This window comes from Molothrus aeneus, chromosome 3 (genome assembly GCF_037042795.1).
Source record: "Molothrus aeneus isolate 106 chromosome 3, BPBGC_Maene_1.0, whole genome shotgun sequence".
NCBI lineage: Eukaryota > Metazoa > Chordata > Aves > Passeriformes > Icteridae > Molothrus > Molothrus aeneus.
In genome coordinates, this window is record NC_089648.1 from 68,645,796 (window position 1) to 68,665,088 (window position 19,293).

Consider the following 19,293-nt stretch of genomic DNA (forward strand, 5'->3'; position numbering starts at 1 on the left):
GGCATGATTAGCAATCTTTTCTCCCTCAAAGACGTAAGCTGCCACTAATGGTGTGAATAGGATCATCACAGTACCTGCCTTTTGATTTCACACCTTTAGGGTCACATCCCCCTGTAAAACATGATCATGCCTGCAGCCAAATTCAGAATTAGTCATATTTTAAATTTTTGCTCTCACATGTTTGCTGAGGGTCCACCCTCCAAATTCTGAGAACTCTATTATGTCTGAAATACTTTCCAGGCTCTTCCTGGTGAGAACAGAACAAGAGGTAACAGGCAGAAACTGAAGCACAGGAAGTTCCACACAAATGTGAGTCAGAACATCTTTATGTGCGGGTGGCTGAGCACTGGAACAGGTTGCCCAGAGAGGTCGTGGAGCCTCCCTCACTGGAGATGCATCAAGAACCATATAGATGCAATCCTATCCAGCTGAATGGATTCAGGACCTTGACAGGCTGGAGAATTAGGTGTACAGAAACCTAATGAGGTTCAACAAGGACGAGTATAGGATACTGCACCTGGGGAGGAATAACCTCAGGTGCCAGTGCAGGCTGGGACAGATGTGCCAGAGAACAGCTCTGCAGAGAAGGACCTGGGACTCTTGGTGGATGACAAGCTGACCATGGGCTGGCAGCACTCTTGTAGCCAGGAGGGCCAGTGATACCCAGGGGTGCATTGGGAAGAGTGTGGCCAGCAGCTCAGGGGAGGTAATGCTGCCTCTCTACCCATCCCTAGTGAGGTCACATCTGGAACGCTGTGTCCACTTTTGGGTTTCTCAGTACCAGAGAGACAAAGAGCAGAGATGATGAGGGGTCTGGAGCATCTCTTATGAGGAGAGACTGAGGGAGCCGGGGCTGTTTAGTCTGGAGAAGACTGAGAGTGGATCTCATCAATGCATATAAATTACCCAAGGGCATTTGTCAAGAGGATGGTTCCAGACTCTTTTCGGTGATGCACAGTGACAGGGTGAGGATAGCCACAAACTAAAACACGAGAAATTCCACCTCAGCATAAGGAATAACTTTACATGGGATGGTCGCAGAGCACTGGAACAGGCTGCCCGGGCGGGTCGTGAACTCTCCCTCTCTGGAGACACTACAAACCCGCTTGGGCGGGTTCTGCGTCACCCGCTCTAAGTGCTGTCACCAACTCCTTGGAAGGGGGGTTTGGACAAGATCCAGAAATTTGTTTCAGCCTTAACGAACCTGTGACTCTGTGGCACGTTCTCTGAGACAACCCTGCTTTAGCAGGGAAATCAGCCCCCACAGCCACAACGGCCCCACACCGGCGCGGTCAGCGCTGTAATCCCGCGGCTCCCAGATCTCGGGATTCCGTGGTCGATCCAGGGGGCGGGGCCTTGGCCCGGGCCAATCGGCGGCCGGGCGGGGCTGTGGGCGGGCCCGCCGGTGACGCCACTCGGGCTATGGTGGCTGAGTAGTGACACGTCTCCTTGCGCGGCCTGCCGAGGGGCGGGCGGCCGGCCGAGCCTGCGATCTCGCGGGATCCCGGGGCGGCGGTACCGGGGGCCGCCGGCGGCAGCGGCGGCGGGGACGGGCGGCCGGCCGGCGCGGCCATGGCGGGGCAGCAGTTCCAGTACGACGACAGCGGCAACACGTTCTTCTACTTCCTCACCAGCTTCGTGGGGCTCATCGTCATCCCCGCCACCTACTACCTGTGGCCGCGGGACCAGCACGCCGGTGAGCGGCCCAACGCCGGGCACGGCCGGCTCCTGCGCCGCCACACAGCGGGGCCGGGCCGGGCCCGCCGCGCTCGGGGCTCCCGTCCGGCCCTGCCCGCGCCCCCGGGGCCGCCTGGAGGGGCGGCGGCCCCGCGCTGCGCTCGGCGGCGGCCATTTAGCGGTACCTGGGCCGGAGTAAGGGTCCCGGGGCCGCCGCCCGCCGAGCGAGCGCGCCCGGCTCCGCGCCGCGGCTCCTGCAGAGTCATCGCTGCGCCGGGGTCCGGGGCTTTGTTTGGGGTTTGCGTTTTCCCTTGTCTTCCCCGAGTGTTTCACGGTGGATGACCTAAATTTTGGTCGTGGGGAAAGAGCAAGCTATTGAGTTGGGGACAAAGAGGAAAAGTTACGGGTTCAGCTTTTATGTGCCATAAGGTCAAGCGGGTGCGAAAATGGGGATTTGTTTTTTTTCCCATTGCAAATCACAGTTAAATGTCCGAAGGGCTAAATTTCTGTTTCACCCTTTGGGATGTTGCTTTGTCTCCCTGAACAATCTTATAAAGTTTCTTTGACTAGTTCCGAATCTCATTTCCAAAGTAATTTTCCACTCTGTCTTTCCTGCATCCCTCTATTCTTGGAAGGAGAAGGCGTTTTGGTATATAGGCTGCACAGGAACACTTTTTTAACAGCAGTTCTAGGATTAAAAAGGCTGTAGAAATTGTGTCTTAAGGCTGGGTGGTAAGTGCTTAGTAAAACAGGGATGCTTGATACTGGTTCCCTTTGCAGAAACCTACTGACCTCTTAAGAACACTTGTGCTTTGCAATCTGAGCAGAATCCCTTTTGTTCTTTGCATCTTTTTACATTCAGTGTCTGGTGGTTACTTAGTGGCTTTGATGCCGTTTTAAATGACTTGCCAGGTTCTGCTTAACTTAGTTTTATATGTAGAAGAAATACCTAGCAATGGAATCTTAATCCTGTACCTTCTAGTGAGGAGTAGGATAGAACCAATGTTGTTTTGGTGCTAAATGACAGCTGTTCACAGTCTTGGCTGCTGGCAGACGTGTCGGTGGCCTCTGGCAGGGCCCTGGCTGGAGAACCTCTTTGCAGGGTTGTTCTCTGCCCTCCAGGTACTTACTATGTGTTGTACAGCTGAGGAGTTGATTCTCTCTTCTAAAAAGGAAAGGTTTCTCTGCCTCCTCTTTCTGCATCCCGACTGTTGCAAGAGGGAGGCGTTACTGTTGTTGAAGGTGTTTTGTAATCTTTGGGATGTTCTTGAGGAGGGGGGAGTCAGAGAGAAAATGCTACTTCTGTAACCTCTTTCCAAACACCAAGATTTTAATTTTTGTTCTGGTGAAGGATGGGAGGCAGTGGGGGAGAAAATCGCTTTTTCTCTTGAATAGTGCTTTCCTTCCTCCATAGTTCTTAAAAGCTGCTTCTTGGGAAAATGATTGTGACTTGCCAGAGATACTGTGCAGAATGGTATGGCCAGCAGGGACACTCTGTGATGTTAGCATCAGTTTCAGGGGGCTGACAGAAGCAGGAAAAGCTGTAGAAATGCTGTCAAACTTGAAGCACTTTACCAGCCTTACATAGGTGATTGTCAGCTATCCTTATAGAATGTCAGAAAATGAAAACCTGACTTTGGAATATGGCAGTATGGATTTCACCAAGTTTCCAAATAGGCCTGCCATTAAATTTATTACTAATTTCTTTCTGTCTAGCCAGCACAGTCCAGTATATAGAGGGCCTGCTGCATATTATTCTGCATTCAGTGCTAGATTCTTCTGAAGCTGTGTCAAACCATACTTTCCAAAGCAAAAGGTAGGTTTTATTATGCTGTTGGTGCAAAGAAATGAGTCAACTAAGTGAAAATCACCAGTGGAAATGAAGGGAGATGGAAGAATGATTTTTGCCTCATAATTGTCTTAATGGATTTTAAAATGTGAATGTAGTCCAGTTTTTAGCATATGCATTAATGGCATGCCTGCAGTCTCTTGATTGAGTTCTTCAGGCTCTGTTTAAACAAAGAGCTGAGGTGTCATACAGATCATCATTTGGGACTAATGTTGATCTGCTAAGTAAGTTCTTATGAAGTAAATCTGCTAAGTAGCAGAACATTGTGATGTTTAAGTTGTTTAAGTGTATGGTTCTTAGGCAAGTAATTTCCAGCAAAATCCTCTGAGTATTTTTCTCACAGCTTTTTGTATGTATTCAACTATGCCTGTTCCAGCATTTGAACAAGATTTCAGGAATAAATTAAAACCTTGTGTTGGTGGAAAATACTAATTGTTTAGCCACTGCTTCTTGTTTTCAGTGTAATTCACTAGTTTAAAAAACCAGAAAAACCACTTATTTCAGAAGCAAGGAGAAGGCCTGTGTCTTCAGAAGAGAAATCTTCCAACACTAGTACATCCTGCTTCCTTCGATGGGCAGAAATATCTGGATGTTGATATGAGATGTTATTTTGATGCTAGTTTAGGCTGGAGTTTCCAGTACTGAGGCACAGTATTGGGCCAAAGAGAACAAGTTCTGCTAAGACCTCTGCCCCCTGTGTGTAGAACCAAGTAACATTTTTGTTCTGGGGCTGTGTTTTGCCCTACCTGTGCTAGAGAACCCAGCCTTTGTCACCCCTGGTGACCTTGGTGAGGTTGTACTGGTGAGCTCTTTCAGCTCCAGCTGCAGGACTGAAGAAGACCAGATCAGGGGGAGCTTTTGAAGCAAATCAATGCTTGTCCTCCTCACTTCAGGACCCCTTTGCAATGCAAACCAGAGCTTCCAGAAGACACAGAGCAGATTCCTTTTTTCGTAAAACCTGTGTTGGAAGAGGAGCTTCGGCCACGTTGTGTTGTAAGAGCAGGCTAGAGCTAGTGTTTCGCAAGGGTGAAATGCTCGTTGCAGGAAGGTCACACAACTGATGCCTGCTGCTTCCTTCTACAAATGTGCTGCCATGGATTGCTGGTATGTGATACACTACAGAGTGCCAGTGGAGGGAGAAGTACAGCAAAAATCTGGGAATTGCTGATGGCCTGTAATATTTTAGGATTTGTTCTGTGCTGTAGTTTTGTAGTAAATGCTCATGGAATAAATAACCGCCCCCCCCCCCCCCCAAACTCCATGTTTGTTTTTGCTGTAGTGAAGCTTGGAAAGTAAGACTGGATCTATATTGCTTTACTACTTCAAGGAAAATCAAAATGTGTTACCTAATGTCAGATTTGTAGTAGAATAGTTTTTTGGCAAGCCATTAACCTTTTGCTTTTAGTTCTTCTTATAATAAACTCTTGGAAAGCCTTTTCAATACTACTGTCTGGAAGAACAGCATGATGTAACTTATGTCTCTAAAGTATTGAGAAAAATTTGAGCTGCTTTTTTTCCTGAGTGTTTAAACCTGCTTTTTCCAGGCATTCTGATAGAGTCCATATGAAGTGTTGCTGCAGCCTGTGGTAGGGGTTGATGCTAGTATCTGGGAGGGTTTTGCTCTGGTGTGCTAGATACCCTGTGAACTGTCCCATAATTTCATTACCTCAGCTTTGATAAACCAAACAAGCAGGTAATTGACTTTGTAAACTGGATTTGTCCAAATGACTTTACCTCCTTGGTGTTCACTCCAGAGCTAATAAAGCCTTTGTGGAAGGTTAATTATTCAGCTTTGTGTCTTGGACTGAAGTTTCATAATAGCATCGAGGCAGCAGTGCTCTGACAGAGTTAAGTCTTGTATTTCTCCCCATCCCTTGTGCCAAATAGAGCACCAATGTATGGGAGTGGAAGAAAGTAATTGTAGCTAAAATTGATTGTTGTCCCTTTTTTCTTTCTTCTGTCTTATTTTTAATGTGTAGACTGATTCTTTCAGTGTTGGTGATGGCTTCAGGTGATGGTGAATATGGCTTCAGGCTATATTGTTTATCCTTGATTTGTTTCTTTAAAACATACATTTGTGTATATATGTTTTGTTACTAAAAGAAGTCATACTTTTTCTGGGTTACCTTTGTTTTGGAAAAAAAAATTCTGGTATTAATTTAGCCTAATTACTGTGAGTAAAACCATTGCAAGGACTGCTCTTGGAATAAAGAATGTAGTTGCTAAAAAGTTATTCTGGTGCAGATTCATTCTTAGCTAAAAAGGTACTTTCTGCAATGGGAATTTTCAAGTTGTTTTTCTAAATGTTAATTGTGAAAGTTGAAGAAAAAGATTCTTCTTTTTTTCCCCTCAGCAGCTTGGGGTGGAGGAGTGTCCATCAAAGTACTTTCCTCCTGTTGGACTTGCTTTGAAATTTCAGTGTAAGCTTGTGTAAGCTTAAATGTCAGCATCTAGAAAGGAAATGGGGAGCAAGGGGTGAATTAATTTAGTTGGATAATATGGCAGTTGTTGCACAATGCTGATATGTTTGCTGAACTTTGTGTACTTTTTGACTTATACCTGTGCTGCTGGATTGAGGTGCATAATTATAAAGCTGTGCTGAAACAGGTGGTCAGAGATTGTGATGTGCTTTGTAATTAAGTACGTGTACCTGGAAGCTTGCTAGTTCATCTTTTTTAGTTTCTTTTGGTCTTCATTAAATAAATTGTCCTGTTTTAGGGCATTGGGTATTCATAATTTGTTACAAAGCTGATGGAAAGAATAGAAGTATCTATCCTGAGTTTTTTATAGTAACTTGAACAAAACAAGATGTTGAAAACATTTCACAAACCCCTAAGAATAACAACTGTGAATGTAAGGATAATGCTAGAAAAAGATTGCAGTCTCTTCTCTGAGAGAAAAGAGGCTGTAGGAACTATTCTGTTTGGAACGTAGATCTTCCTTCTTGAAGTTTAAGAACATAAAAACCTACTGTTGGGAAGGGAAGAAAACCAGATGAATGGCTGCATTTTTGTATCTAGAAAAAGTATTAATATGAAATAGATAAAAGCTATTTCGTTAACTTTCATTATAATAGAAATCCATACAAAGTCTATGGTGTTTCAAATTTTTTTTTTTAATTATTTGTTTGGCTTTTGTTTGTTTGTGTTTTTTGTTTTTGTTGCTGCTCCCCAGCCTGGCTGTATGTTGTCCTAATTACTGCGAGTAAAACCATTGCAAGGACTGCTCTTGGAATAAAGAATGTGGTTGCTAAAAAGTTATTCTGGTGCAGTTATTCTGGTGTAGTTGCTCACTACTAACATTTTTCCTTTGCACCCTCCCCTCTCAAGTGTTTCTGTGTGAGATGCAGCTAAAGTTTCCTTGAAGAGCACTGGGCTAATACAAAGAAAAACTTTTAAAAATCTGGTTAAAGAAGGCAATTTCCTGCTAATCTTAGAAGTTGCCATACCTGTAGGAAGTAGCATAGGCAGTTAGAGAACCCTAAAAATATTGCAGGCTTTTTTGTATTGAGGGTGGACAAATATACAGAAATATTTAAAAATGACAGCTTACTTGGTGACTGTTAAAAGGAAGAATATAATACCATGTTGATACTTAATAGTATTTCTTTTATTTTTTACTGTACTGCTATTTTGAAGCAGTAGGGCTTTTTGTATAGTTCTGTAGACAGTAGATGTCACTCACATTCAAAACCTTGATCAGAAGTCTGGCGAAAGTTGTTCTGTAAAGGTTTGCTTAGTTTTTTTGCTTAGTTCTTAGGAACCATACTTCTCGGTATATCTGCCCACTATACTGGATATCTCTGTGTAGTAGTGTCAATAATGAAGGTTTCTCTAATTTTTTGGTGTGTTTTTCATCTGTGTGAGTTGAGGCTGACCTCAGAGATTGTCATATAATCCCCTGCTTTAAGGTGCAGGTAGGGAAATGGAGGCTGTGAAGTTTATTTGGCTGGGGACAAATAATGAGTGTGCAACCTGGATGTGACTCAAGCCAGTGCAGAGAATGCAGGCAGCACTTCTTCACTTTTATCAGTAATGGAGTAATGAGCACTTGTACCTCACAGCAACTGAGGGAGAGGAAGCAGCATTACTGCTGCTCCCACTCAGGGTAAAATTCTTCTGTGATGCTCCTAATCCTCTGGTGTGAGATAAGATTGGTTGGAGTGGGTTAACTGTGATGCCTGTCCTTGCCCACAGCTCACTGAAATCTCATTAACCTTACTCCAAAGTATTTCACAGCATTTTGGCATTTGGTAATGCAGGATGAAGTACAAGATACTGGTAAAGGACAGGATAAAACCACAGGATGCCATGTTCATTGCTAATGTAAGCATGGGTGTGAAAACTTGATGTCTGTGAATATAAGCATTTTGTGCCCATATGTGTGTGTTTATCCTTTCCCGTTAATATAACCTTTTATCATTGTGTCAGAAAGTGGGAGGAGAGTCAGTGAAACTCAGTTATGCATCTAAGGACTGTTACTACCTACAAACTGAGATTTTTGAGAGATTGAGTATGCCATGGTTGACGTAAACCATTTCAAGTTCCGAAAAATACAGTTTATTAGGTGTCTGTTTGAAGGCAGAATATAATGTAATGGTGATACTTTACTTTGTTTTGTTAATTTTTTCTTTGCTATTTTGCTATTTTGAAGCAGTAGGGTTTTTTTGAGAAACATTTGAAGAAGGGGCAAACATCATGAGATGCCACTAGAAATGTCTAGCAATTATCTCTAAAAATATTTTTCAAAACAAAGCATTTGCACAGAGTTATCCAAATTTCTCTGTTATTTGGAAAAAAAAGCCTGTCTTTTCATGGAATTTTTAAAAAGTATTATAATCTTACTATAACCACTATAGCTTCCTAGTAGTAAAATAAAATTAATAGCCCTGTATTAGAGATTAGTTGAGTAGCTTCAAGACTGTCCAGAATACAAAATGCTGAAATGCTTTTTTGTGGCAAGTTAAGGATCAAGCCGTTACAATAACTTTATCTTTCATTACATGTGCATAAAAATAAAGTAGTTTCTATTTTTAAAAAATTCATCCTGTGTTAGGGAAGCTTATGAAAACAGTGTACTGAAGGTTTTATTGCACACCTTGTTCATTTAATAGTTGCTGCAAGGTTGTCTTGACTACTCATAGACATGACACAAAACTACCAGGTTATACAGGCTATTTTATTTAGATTCAGTTATGGTTTCATGGGCAGCTAAACTGTTCCTGGAGAAGGAACAGGAAATTTGAGAGAGAAGCAAGGTAAATGACAGGAAATGGAATGAGTAGTGATTCCACAGTTTGGGGTTTTTTTTGGTTTGTTGGTTGTGATTTTTTTTTTTTTTAAAATTTGTGTTTCAAATTCATGCCTGTGAAGAAGGGTTCAGATCTGCAGCAATTTGAGCAAGTCTTGGCTGGGGCTGATGCTGCATCCTTGCCCCCGGTGGTGCTGCTTTCTCCCATTGTTTATAGGGGTTTATAGGCCTTTCCCTCAGTTACTAGCCAGGACCTGACATATATCTCAATTTCATGGTGAGGAGGGTTGTGCTGGCTGGAAATATCAAGAGCAGGGTACAGGTACAAGAGCACAAAACGGGTACCTAATTTCTTTCCTGAGCAAAAAGATTAGTGTCTGCACCAGTTTTTAAATAAGTATACAATTAAGAAGATTTAAGATGTGTTTTCAGATTTTCACCTAGTATTTCTCTTTTGCAGGAAATTGCTTACAGGCATTTTAAATTCAGAAGATTCCTTTATCATGATTGGCTGGATGAACTGTTTGAAACTAGGATATTTGTAAGCATTGTGGCTTCTATAAAGGCTTACCCTGCCAATAAAGTTTCAAATACCCTTCTTTCTTTGGAAGCAAAAGCATGGACATAATGGGTCAGATCAGGTGGGGTTTTTATGTAGTATTACAGAAGTGAGCGCCTTAATAACAGGACAAGCATAAATGGTGTTTCCTTTGCATATTCTCTGTGTTTCCAGTGGTTTTGAACTCAGTAACTTTTGTTAAAGCATCTGTACCATCCTATGTGAGGGAGGTCACTGTATCTGCTGCCCACTCCACAAATAATCGCCTTTGTTTTGCAGCTGCTTCTGATGTTGCTTAACAATCCTTATTTGCTCTACTGGAAGAGGAAGCAAAAGTTCAGTCCTGGCTGTCTCTTAGGTTTTTTACACCCTTCCATTACCTCACCTTGCACTTTACTCTCAGCTGGAAGATTTGTGGGTTATATTTTGGACATAAATCTCCTTATATGTTTGATGGCTCTTGTTCACCTTAATTGAATGTTTTTTGGTTGCCCCTCTTTAGGAGATGGGGCTAGGGCTGTGCATCACATTTGAGGTATGTACAGCCTCAAGGGTGGACATACCTCCAGCTTATGTGGTGGAGTAATAATCCCTTCCTGTTCTCGTAGGAATGCACTAAACACATGCTCTGATTTTTATTAGTAATAAGCATTCAGCTGAGTTTTACATAGAACAGTTTCTCACAACACCAAGATTGCATTCTGAGAGGTAATGGTCAGCCTTGAGCTCATCCTTGTATCCATAGAATTAGACTAGCCCCCACTGGACTTTGTTTTCATACTCTCAATTCCATGTGCCATTCAGAAGTGCACTTGCTTGATCTTTACAATTCTTCAGGATGCCCTTGTCCTTGTTACCCAAAATAAGTTCATATCATCCAGAAGCTTTATTTTACTGCTCACCCTTTTAGTCTGATTACTTATTAATGAAATGTGTTGTAGTTCCAACACAGATTCCTGCAGAACTCCTGGGGATTTCCTTCTGCTGAGGGAATTGGCAATTCACTCTGTCTTCTAGTCACATATTTATTTTTGCAATAGTTAGATGGTTGTTCTGAAAGACCTGTAAAAGGAACTTTTCAAAAGCCTTTTGGAAACCACAGACTGTATCAGCAGGACCTGTTCTGTATATTTACTTCCTTGAGAGGACTTTACCAAGACTCTACTGATGCTGAATGGATGTATGGTACTTATGGTACTTGTGCATCAGAACAGTACTGACTACAAGCATTTTTAATGACTGATGATATGTTTAGTGACTTTTGTTTGCATTTATTTTGGATTGAATGTGTTCTGGTTTCCTCCCCACACCAAACTGATAAAATTCAATTAATAGTTAAGAGTGTGTAATCTTGGAGCCTGGCATTGTTGTTGGCTTTGTCTGAAATTGATAACCTTGACTCATGTGGGTGTTGTTCCATAGTAAAATGTCCAGTTTTCTGATGCCTTTCAGATTCTGTTAAAGTTTTGCAATGCAGCTATAGCTCCAGCCCGACTATAAATTTGATAATTTAGTTGATGGAGCTTAAATGTTATTATAGTTAGTTCTGCTGACTGTTTAGTCAGTGCAAATGAGACAGTACACTAGTAGGAAGGACAAGGTTTGGAAGTGGCTTGATTAGCAGTAGTGTAATGTGGAGCTGTGCCCAGCTGACTGTAAATACAAAGCTTGGGTAAGTAAACTCTGAAAAGAGGTTAACTTTCAGAATATTGAATTGTCTTATGTAGCTGTTTTTTAAGGCTGTTAGTAACAAATACTATCTTTTGGTCAGCAAATATGTGTGGAATTGTGGGAATGGAAAGTTAGGTTACTTTTTGTTCCTTTTAAGCTTTATCTAGCTGCTGCAAAGCATGCTCTGGAAAAAAGAAGCTTTGCTGTTAAGTATTTTGTAGGTCTCTTTGTAGTTAATGAACTGCTTGGGTTTTAATACTTAAAATGTTACTCAAAACACATAATTTTTTTGGCTTATTTCTGTAAATATTTACTAGAGAGAAAAATCTCTTTGAAAACAACTAGGATGAGATTATTCAGCTATAAATGTTTTAGTTAAGAGGCTAACCTGGACATGACCTCTTTATAGATAAATAATGAGGGTCATGAGGACAATTCTTAAAATGATAGACATTAAGGTTAGAAAGCATCTATCAGATGGTTTAATTCTTCACTGCTATGGTGCATTTAAAATCCTGAAACATGCTTTCTATTTTTAATTTTTTTTAAAGTAATCCCAGTGGGAACACTAGTGCTTATTTGAAGGCTTTTGCATTTAAGCAACAGTGTTTTAGAACACCTTAAAATCAATTTAATTTGCTTCATGCCTCTTAATTTGGGGTTTTACTGTAGAAGTCAATCCTATTATAATAAAGTTGAAATTGCTCAGTACTTCAGAGGAGCTGCTGACTATGAGTTTGCTGTGAGTTTCAATCCTGACTCTTAGTTGCTGGCAAAGATGGGTGACTTCTTTTACAACATAGTTATAAATGTTTGTCAGTGTCATTTTTGAAAGTAAGTCTGTGGGTTTTTTTCCTCATCCTGTGACTTTTAAAATTATCTCAGATAACATACTGTATCCCTGTGGAGTCTTTTCTGTAATAATTATCAAGGAAAATGCCAATAGAGTTAAGCATAGATGGCCTAGTGTAAAAGTAGGATAGCCTTTTCCTACTTCATCTGTTATCTGAGAAATGGTTAAGTGCTTAAGAAAGTAAATTTTTACAGAGAGCCTCAGTTCAAGACCTCAGTAAATAAGTTGTTCATACAATTATTTGATTTCTGTTATTGTTGAAGTAGAAAAAAGCCCAGGAGTTCAGATTTTGCATATATATATATATACACACACGTAACTGTGGAAAGTAAATAGCTGTGGAAAGTAAAAAAGCCCAGGAGTTCAGATTTTGCATATATATATATATATAATATATATATATACATATATATATTATACATATATATACATACACACACGTAACTGTGGAAAGTAAATAGGAGCCTACTTAAGTGTACAGTTTAGGGGATTAAAACTGTGGAACCCTGAGTAAAATCCAGGAAACCTGGAAACTCTTGAGTGTTTTGACTGAGTCTGTTGCCCTCAGTTTTAACAGAACAGATGTAATGCTTAGAGCTGTGGTGTCCCTGTGCTGTAATCTTTACTCAAGACTTGCATACTGTGTGTATTACTTGCACCTCTTGATGCTTTCCACTGGTACAAGTTTTCCATTCAGGTGTAGAGAGAGGATGACACACTACGAATGAGTTTTGTGAAAGTCTGGCTTTAAAGTGATCTTGGCATTTCCTAGGGCTGCAGAACTGTGTTGCTCTGTGTTCCTTGCTGAAAGGAGTAATTTTCTTTCAAAACCATTCTCCTTTGGATGAATTGTCTGCGACTGGTGGGCAGAATATTTCATGTGCACCTCCTCCTATTTCTTTTTCTGACAGAGTCCCCTGGAACTGTATTCTGGACTATGTGACTTTGCTTTTTGTAGTAGCCTGAACGTAGAAAGAACACAGGAGGCTAGGGTGTATTTCTGTCCTTTCCTGCAGTTTGAGGTAGAATAATGGAAAACTGGTGGCTTCCATTGATTCTGGATATTAGCTTTTTGCTTGCTTTTGGCTGTCATAAAAATTGACTGATACTTTGAAACTTTTATATGCTTCAGATATAAATACTGATGCCAGTAGTCTTATTTGTGGTATTTTTTTTCCTAAAACTGACCTTTCTTTGTTGCAGCTGAAACAAAATTCTGGGGATTAAAACTTCTCAGTACAATTGCAGCTGTACCTCTTTCCATTCTCTCTCTTCTTGAATTGCCTGTGTCCAATAACAATAAATGTGCAATCTTCTCTTTTTACTCAGAAGAATGAAAAATAATCTCTCCTTAGTTTTTTTTTGTTTGTTTGTTTTGCTTTGTAGTTTTTTAAAGCACTTTTTGGAACCTCCAGAACCTGAAACAAAATGATTAGGTTTAGGTAGGGATCAATTGTCAAACATTCCTGGAGATTGGGTGTATCCTCCTGTTTCTTTGGAAGCAAGTATGTAAGATAGGTGAACTTCAAAACCAAACTTAAGCCAGGCATGGCTGAATTGTAAACACAGGTTGAATGTAATCTCTGAAAATTGGAAATCCAACCTGTAATTAGCTTTCTTCTGTTGTCTGTATGTCTTGTGTCCTCACTCATTGTGTGATTAGTAAATCAGAACAGAGGTTGAGGCAGATATGAGAGATTTTTTGCCGCATGAGGATGGTCAAACTGTAGAATAGGTTGTTCAGAGGCACAGTGAGCTCTGTCTTTGAAGCCACTCCAAAGGCCTACAGCCAGACCTTGAGCAGCTGCATTTTATTCTCCTCTGAGCAGCAGGGTTTGATTAGGTGATCTCCTGAGGTCTTTTCCCCCCTGTCCAACCCGTTAGGTTGTTCTGTTTTACCCAAGAACTGTGTGGTCTGTGTTACCCATGCAGAAGAAGCAGATGCCTCAGGCTTAAAGAACTGGATATTCAAGAGGTTTGCGTAAGTTCCAATCAAGAGAAGTCAACTGTTTACTTAAACACTCTCTACTTGTACCTGTTTTGAAGCCCAGAATACAAAAGAAGTGACTGCAGCAGTCAACAAGGGAAGACCAACCTATGTCATCTACCTAAACTTCTGTAAGGCCTTTGACAAAGTCATGAAAGAGGTGGCACTCAGGTTTTCTTTTGTATCAATACTAGTTATAGTTCTTGAACTTGAAAAGTATATTAAGATGAGGTTTTGGCTGGACATTCACATACATTTTTTGAGTTACTACAGTATGCACTTGTGAGAACCCTTGTGAGTAAGAACTGTGTTGGGGAAAATCTCGGGATTTGTGAATCTCAGGAACTTTGGATGCATTGAGAACAATGTGGAGGGAAATAAAGCAGGCATGGGATGCTTTCCCAGATTATTTACAGGAATGAAGTGGCAGTCTACATCCTCTTGTGAGAGGGGTGCTTTAACAGTTTCTTGATGCATGGGGTAGTGTTAGTGAGATTAACTCAAAAGCCCCATGGGTGCATTATGCCTTTGCTTTCCAAGGCTCTTTGATACCTGTTCCTAAAATAGGTATTAAAGGAGAGATTCACTCTTGGTGAAGGATTTTACCCATCAAACAAGAAGTGGTTTTGACTGGAGGAAAAGCATTTCCTCCCACCCCACACACACTTGTCTCCCTGTAATCCCATATCAAAGGATGTTGTCTGAAGTGCTCTTACACTGTAATGGGAAGCCATGATCTGGACTGAGAAGAAACGAGAGATCTCTACTTGTGTGCTTTTAAAACTGAACCTTTTTCCCTGACAGAATATGGATTCCAGAGCTAAGATCCAGAGAAAGTACAATTCATATTTCACTGCAGAGCTTTACCTTGAGGAATGTGTGAGGTGTTCACTGCAGTGTGATCAGGGTCTTCAGGATATTGCAGGACAGTGTGCCAGTTCTGTGGCATGGTAAATTCACTTGTGAAAAAAGGAAGCTCCTTTTGTCAGACAAAAGCAAAGCAAAAAAGATCTGATTTATCCACAACTTGCTGTTGTTCCCGCTGTACTCTTTATTTGTATACAAATACCAGTTTGCCTGTGGGTTGCATTCTGTTTGTTTTTCCTGCATGCCATAGCTGACATACTGAAAAGGGAAACTTTTGGAGTTGAGTGGCAGAAACAAAGTTTACAGGTGCATGTTAGGCAAAGGTTGGGTTCACATGTGGTGGTTACTATGTGGCATATGGGAAATAGAACGGATTTCTTTTAGGTAGAGAGAGTAATCTCACCAACTTCTTATGTTTATGTATGTACAGCATCATTTAAATGGATAGAAAGCATTCTTTTCTGTGGTAATGCTGGACCTTATGTTCGTCCTCTAACTGACCTTGTACTGCCTGTTTGGGGTGAGGTGGGCATGTTTGCTGTTCTGAGTTTTGTCAGCTTGGTTAATCACAATCTCTCTATTTTTATAGAACAAATTCGATTAAAGAATATAAGGAACGTGTATGGAAGGTGTTTGTGGTACCGCTTGCGACTGCTCAAGCCACAGCAGAACATAATTCCTACAGTGAAGTACGTTTCATTTGCATGGCTTCCCATTAAGCAATTCTTGCCTTGTTTTATATAGAAATACACTGGTTTGTAATCAAAGCAGGGATTAGTTACTTTTGCATCACTAAAGAGACATTTGCAATTTGCAATATTTGAATAATTAATAGGTAATCATTATTGTCTAGTAGGGCTTGAAATCTAGATGCATACTGTTTGTCCTGTATAAAATACCTGAGGAATGAGACCACTGAGCCTCAGCTGTAGAAAAGAGTAAACATTGCTTTTATTTGTTCAAAAAAATAATTCTCCCTCACTGAAATTAGTAGTGCTAGTGCAATCTTTTCATTTAAATATTTAGTATGTGAACATGTATACTCAAATATAAAAGAATAATAATTTTGTATGTTTGAAGGGGAACCCTTTATCAGTTCCTTGTTATGCCCATCCTCAAAATGTTTTGCTGTCTGTTATGCACCTGTGTCAGCTTTTTGTGTTTTGGTTTTTTTTCCTTTTAACACATTGTCTAGGATCTAGTTAAAATAATCCTTTAAAAATAGGAAATAATAGTGTATACCTGCTGAGGAGAGACAGTTAAAAAATTGAGACTTTGTGGTAGTGGATTGTCCTTGTTAAAAGCTAGGAGAAAAAGTAGTATTAAAACTGAAATACTAACACCTGCTTTAGTGTTTTTTGCTGTTTTAATGCTGTTTCTTGAAGAGTGATATAAGATGGCTTTCAATGTTATTAGAATGGGGTTAGAGCTAGTGGATTTGTGTATTTAAAAAATTCTTTTTCTTCCAAACAGGAAAATAGTCCTCCTTGCTGGCTGGGCATTATTTTTGTTCCTTGCATACAAAGTTTCCAAAACAGACAGAGAGTATCAAGAATACAACCCTTATGAAGTGTTACATTTGGATCCTGTAAGTAATAACATCTTTCTCTAGTCTGTGCTACTGTAACTGTATATGCTGCGTGTAGATGTTAATCTTGGACTTGTTTTTTCAAACAAAGTAAGTTTAGTGAATCTATCTAGTGGTTTTGTTCTTTTTTGGCATGTGAAAGTTACTGCTGCATGTTATAAAGTCAGTTGTTATGTGTTTTTTGCCTATATCTGTACCAATTTATAACTTTTATATCTAGTGCCTTCAAATGTAGTGAGGTGAGTGTTTTAAAATCCTATTCTGATGTTGTTTTCCTCTCTGTGTACAGGAAAACAACCAAAAAAATCTGTTTTGTATGCCCTGTGTAAATCTTCTGCATAGGAACTTCTAGGGATGCTGAAGTAACTGTATAAACAAGAATGTGAATTCATTTGATTTACAGTTTCTGTACAGAGCAATATTTGTAAATGAGAGGTTTCACTGAAGGATGTTGGTGATGCACATTTTGATGTAGTGCAGGCTAGCCTGAATCTTGGTTGTATCTGTGAATGCAAACAGCAAATTCTAAACAGTGATCCCAGCCAATAGGTTTATTGAACTGGGATAAAAAAAAAGATAGAGTGCCTATCTAGAAAATAGATGCAGTGCTTTGTTTATACTGAAGGACTGATTCAAAATGGATGCAAAAAATTACATATCCCAAGGATAGACTTTCTGAACTTCTTTTAAACTCTTCATCTTAACCACAATACCTTGAGCAGATTGTCTGCTTATGTTAATTATTTCCTGATCCAAGGCTCCTCTTTTGAATAACAGTAGAGTCATCTTTCCAGTTCTGGAGTCTGAGGTATGTTTCACTCTCAAGTCTGAAGAAATACACTGTAGATCAGCTCAGCACAAGAACATGAATGAGCTTTGAATGTACCTGTTTTGATTAAATGCAATGTACATTGTTAGTGCGAGAGCTTAATATGTATGTCAACTTTAGCAAATGCATCTCTTGCCTTTAAATGATGTTGACTTGTCAGCAGAGAAAAGCAGCACCTTGTGCTAAGAAAGCCATTTATAGCAGGTGAGAAGTCTGCAGCCTATTTCTAGCTAGACAGGTAGAACACCTGCCTGTCATGTCTGGAGCCAAGTTACTCCAATTCAACCACAGCTCAACTCACTGCTGCTGACTTGAGTTCTCTCACTGATGCACAGGAAGGAGCAATACAAGTTTTTACCGTTAAATGGTATCAGTTGGACCCGTGCAGTTTAAATGTTCGTATAACTGGGTTAACTTTGATTAAAGAAATCAGGCTAGGGATTAGGTCATCAGGGTATTTTCCTTTGTTATCCTTCTGAAATTTCTACAAGTAACAACCTGGAGGGAAAGAAAGGAACGCATTTAGTGAATTATAGCTTTGTGTTTATTGATAAAAACTTGTACATGTGCTCAAGACACGTGCAACTTACCCAGGCAAAGAAACCAATTCTGGAATGCCTTAAGAACTGAGGGGTGGAGCATGTTCTCATAAGGACAAGCTGAATGAGAGCCAGAGGTTTTAAGAGGGGGATGAAAAGATGGTCGTGAAGATAGATAGTTGAAGTAGGGCTCAAGGAAAGAGTTCAAAATCTGAGCCTGTTTCTATCAAGCAATTTCTATTAAATCTCTTGAAAGATTTTCAGTTCAGATTACGTGAAAAATGAACATTTTTCTGTTACCATTCAAGTGGAACCTTGAGAGTTGTAGCTGGTCCTGCTGATTAAGTGATACAGATGCTGAAGTGTAGTTAGATAATGGAACTGCTATTGTTATTTAAAAAAACCCTAAAACACCACAACCCCCTCCCCCTAAACTTAAAAAAAAATAAAATGGTTGCAGATGCAAGCACTTCAAAGTTTTGATGCACAGTAATTCACTTCTTCTTTGCATTCATACTCTAGTCAAGATTATTTTTTATGTTAGCATATCAATTTTTAACAAGAGGCTTTTATTTCCCGAGAAGAACCACAGCACCAACAAAGTCCAGATAATGTACTTACACCAGATTTTATATGCAATATCAGCAATGTGTTTTGAACATAGAATAGCTCTTTTTGAAGCATACCACTGGAATTCACTAACACATAAGGTGCTCAAATATTAATTATTTATTTAATAAGTATCTGTACTGCAGTTTCAAAGCTGGGATCCAAGGCATAAAGATGAATCTCAAAAGGGGTTATATACAGGCACACTCTGTGTTCCAAGCAGACTGACACCAGCTGTCCAAAGCTACTGAGCTTTTCTGTAAGTCAGGCCTAACCTCCGTAGCCTAGCTTTTGAAAATGAGGAGTAAGAATTTAATGTAAATGAAAAACTTGTCAACTTTTCTGGGATTGTGTTCACCTTCTGGCACCTTCTGTGTCAGAAAGAAAAAATTAGTTTGGTTTTTTTTTTACAGACAGCATTCATGTGAGCCATGAAAACACATCTCAAACAGCTTGGGTTTTTTTTCCCTTCCCTTTGTTCTTTTTCCCCAACTTTTTAGCCTCTTCTCCCTATCTGGCATTCTTTCTCTAGTCTTGAAACATCTGGTTTTAGTTGAAGTCTAATTTTTAATGGAGTAAATTAATCCTGTGCATTAAATCAGGCATGCTATTGAAAAATAGTGTTGGAATATGGCAGACTGTATAAAGTGAGATAAAGTAACAACAAGTGAAGCCTCAGGGTAGTTTAATTTCTGGTTTAAATTTATTGAAATAGTACCATCATCTGTAAATAAATTCTTGTGTGTTTATTATGCAGTTAAGGTCAGCATGCTAGGCTTCTCTGGCACAAAATACTGGAAAGTCTTGTGGTAATTGTTGTGCAAAACTTAGCAGATAACATATAGAAAAAACTTTAGCTGAACTTACTATAAAGTTTTGTTGGTTGTCTTGAGTAATGAAGTTCACAGTCCAAGCTGGAAGTTAATGCACAAGGGATTTTGTTGGTGGCATTTAACAACATGCTGGAGTAGAATAAAAATCAATCTTTCTCAGGTATAGGTAATGTATTCCCTTT

At 40.1% G+C, this 19,293-nt stretch overlaps 1 protein-coding gene across 1 annotated transcript in view; it reads left to right on the top strand.

Annotated features, from left to right (window-relative positions):
* The first annotated feature begins 1,528 nt into the window (after positions 1–1,528).
* Positions 1,529–19,293, top strand: part of SEC63 (SEC63 homolog, protein translocation regulator) — a 53,688-nt gene continuing 35,923 nt past the window's right edge. Inside the window, exons 1-3 of the mRNA XM_066547137.1 lie at positions 1,529–1,696; positions 15,303–15,402; positions 16,187–16,301. Coding sequence (XP_066403234.1) covers positions 1,573–1,696; positions 15,303–15,402; positions 16,187–16,301 — 339 coding nt within the window. The 5' untranslated portion in view covers positions 1,529–1,572. The remainder of the gene's footprint in view (positions 1,697–15,302; positions 15,403–16,186; positions 16,302–19,293) is intronic.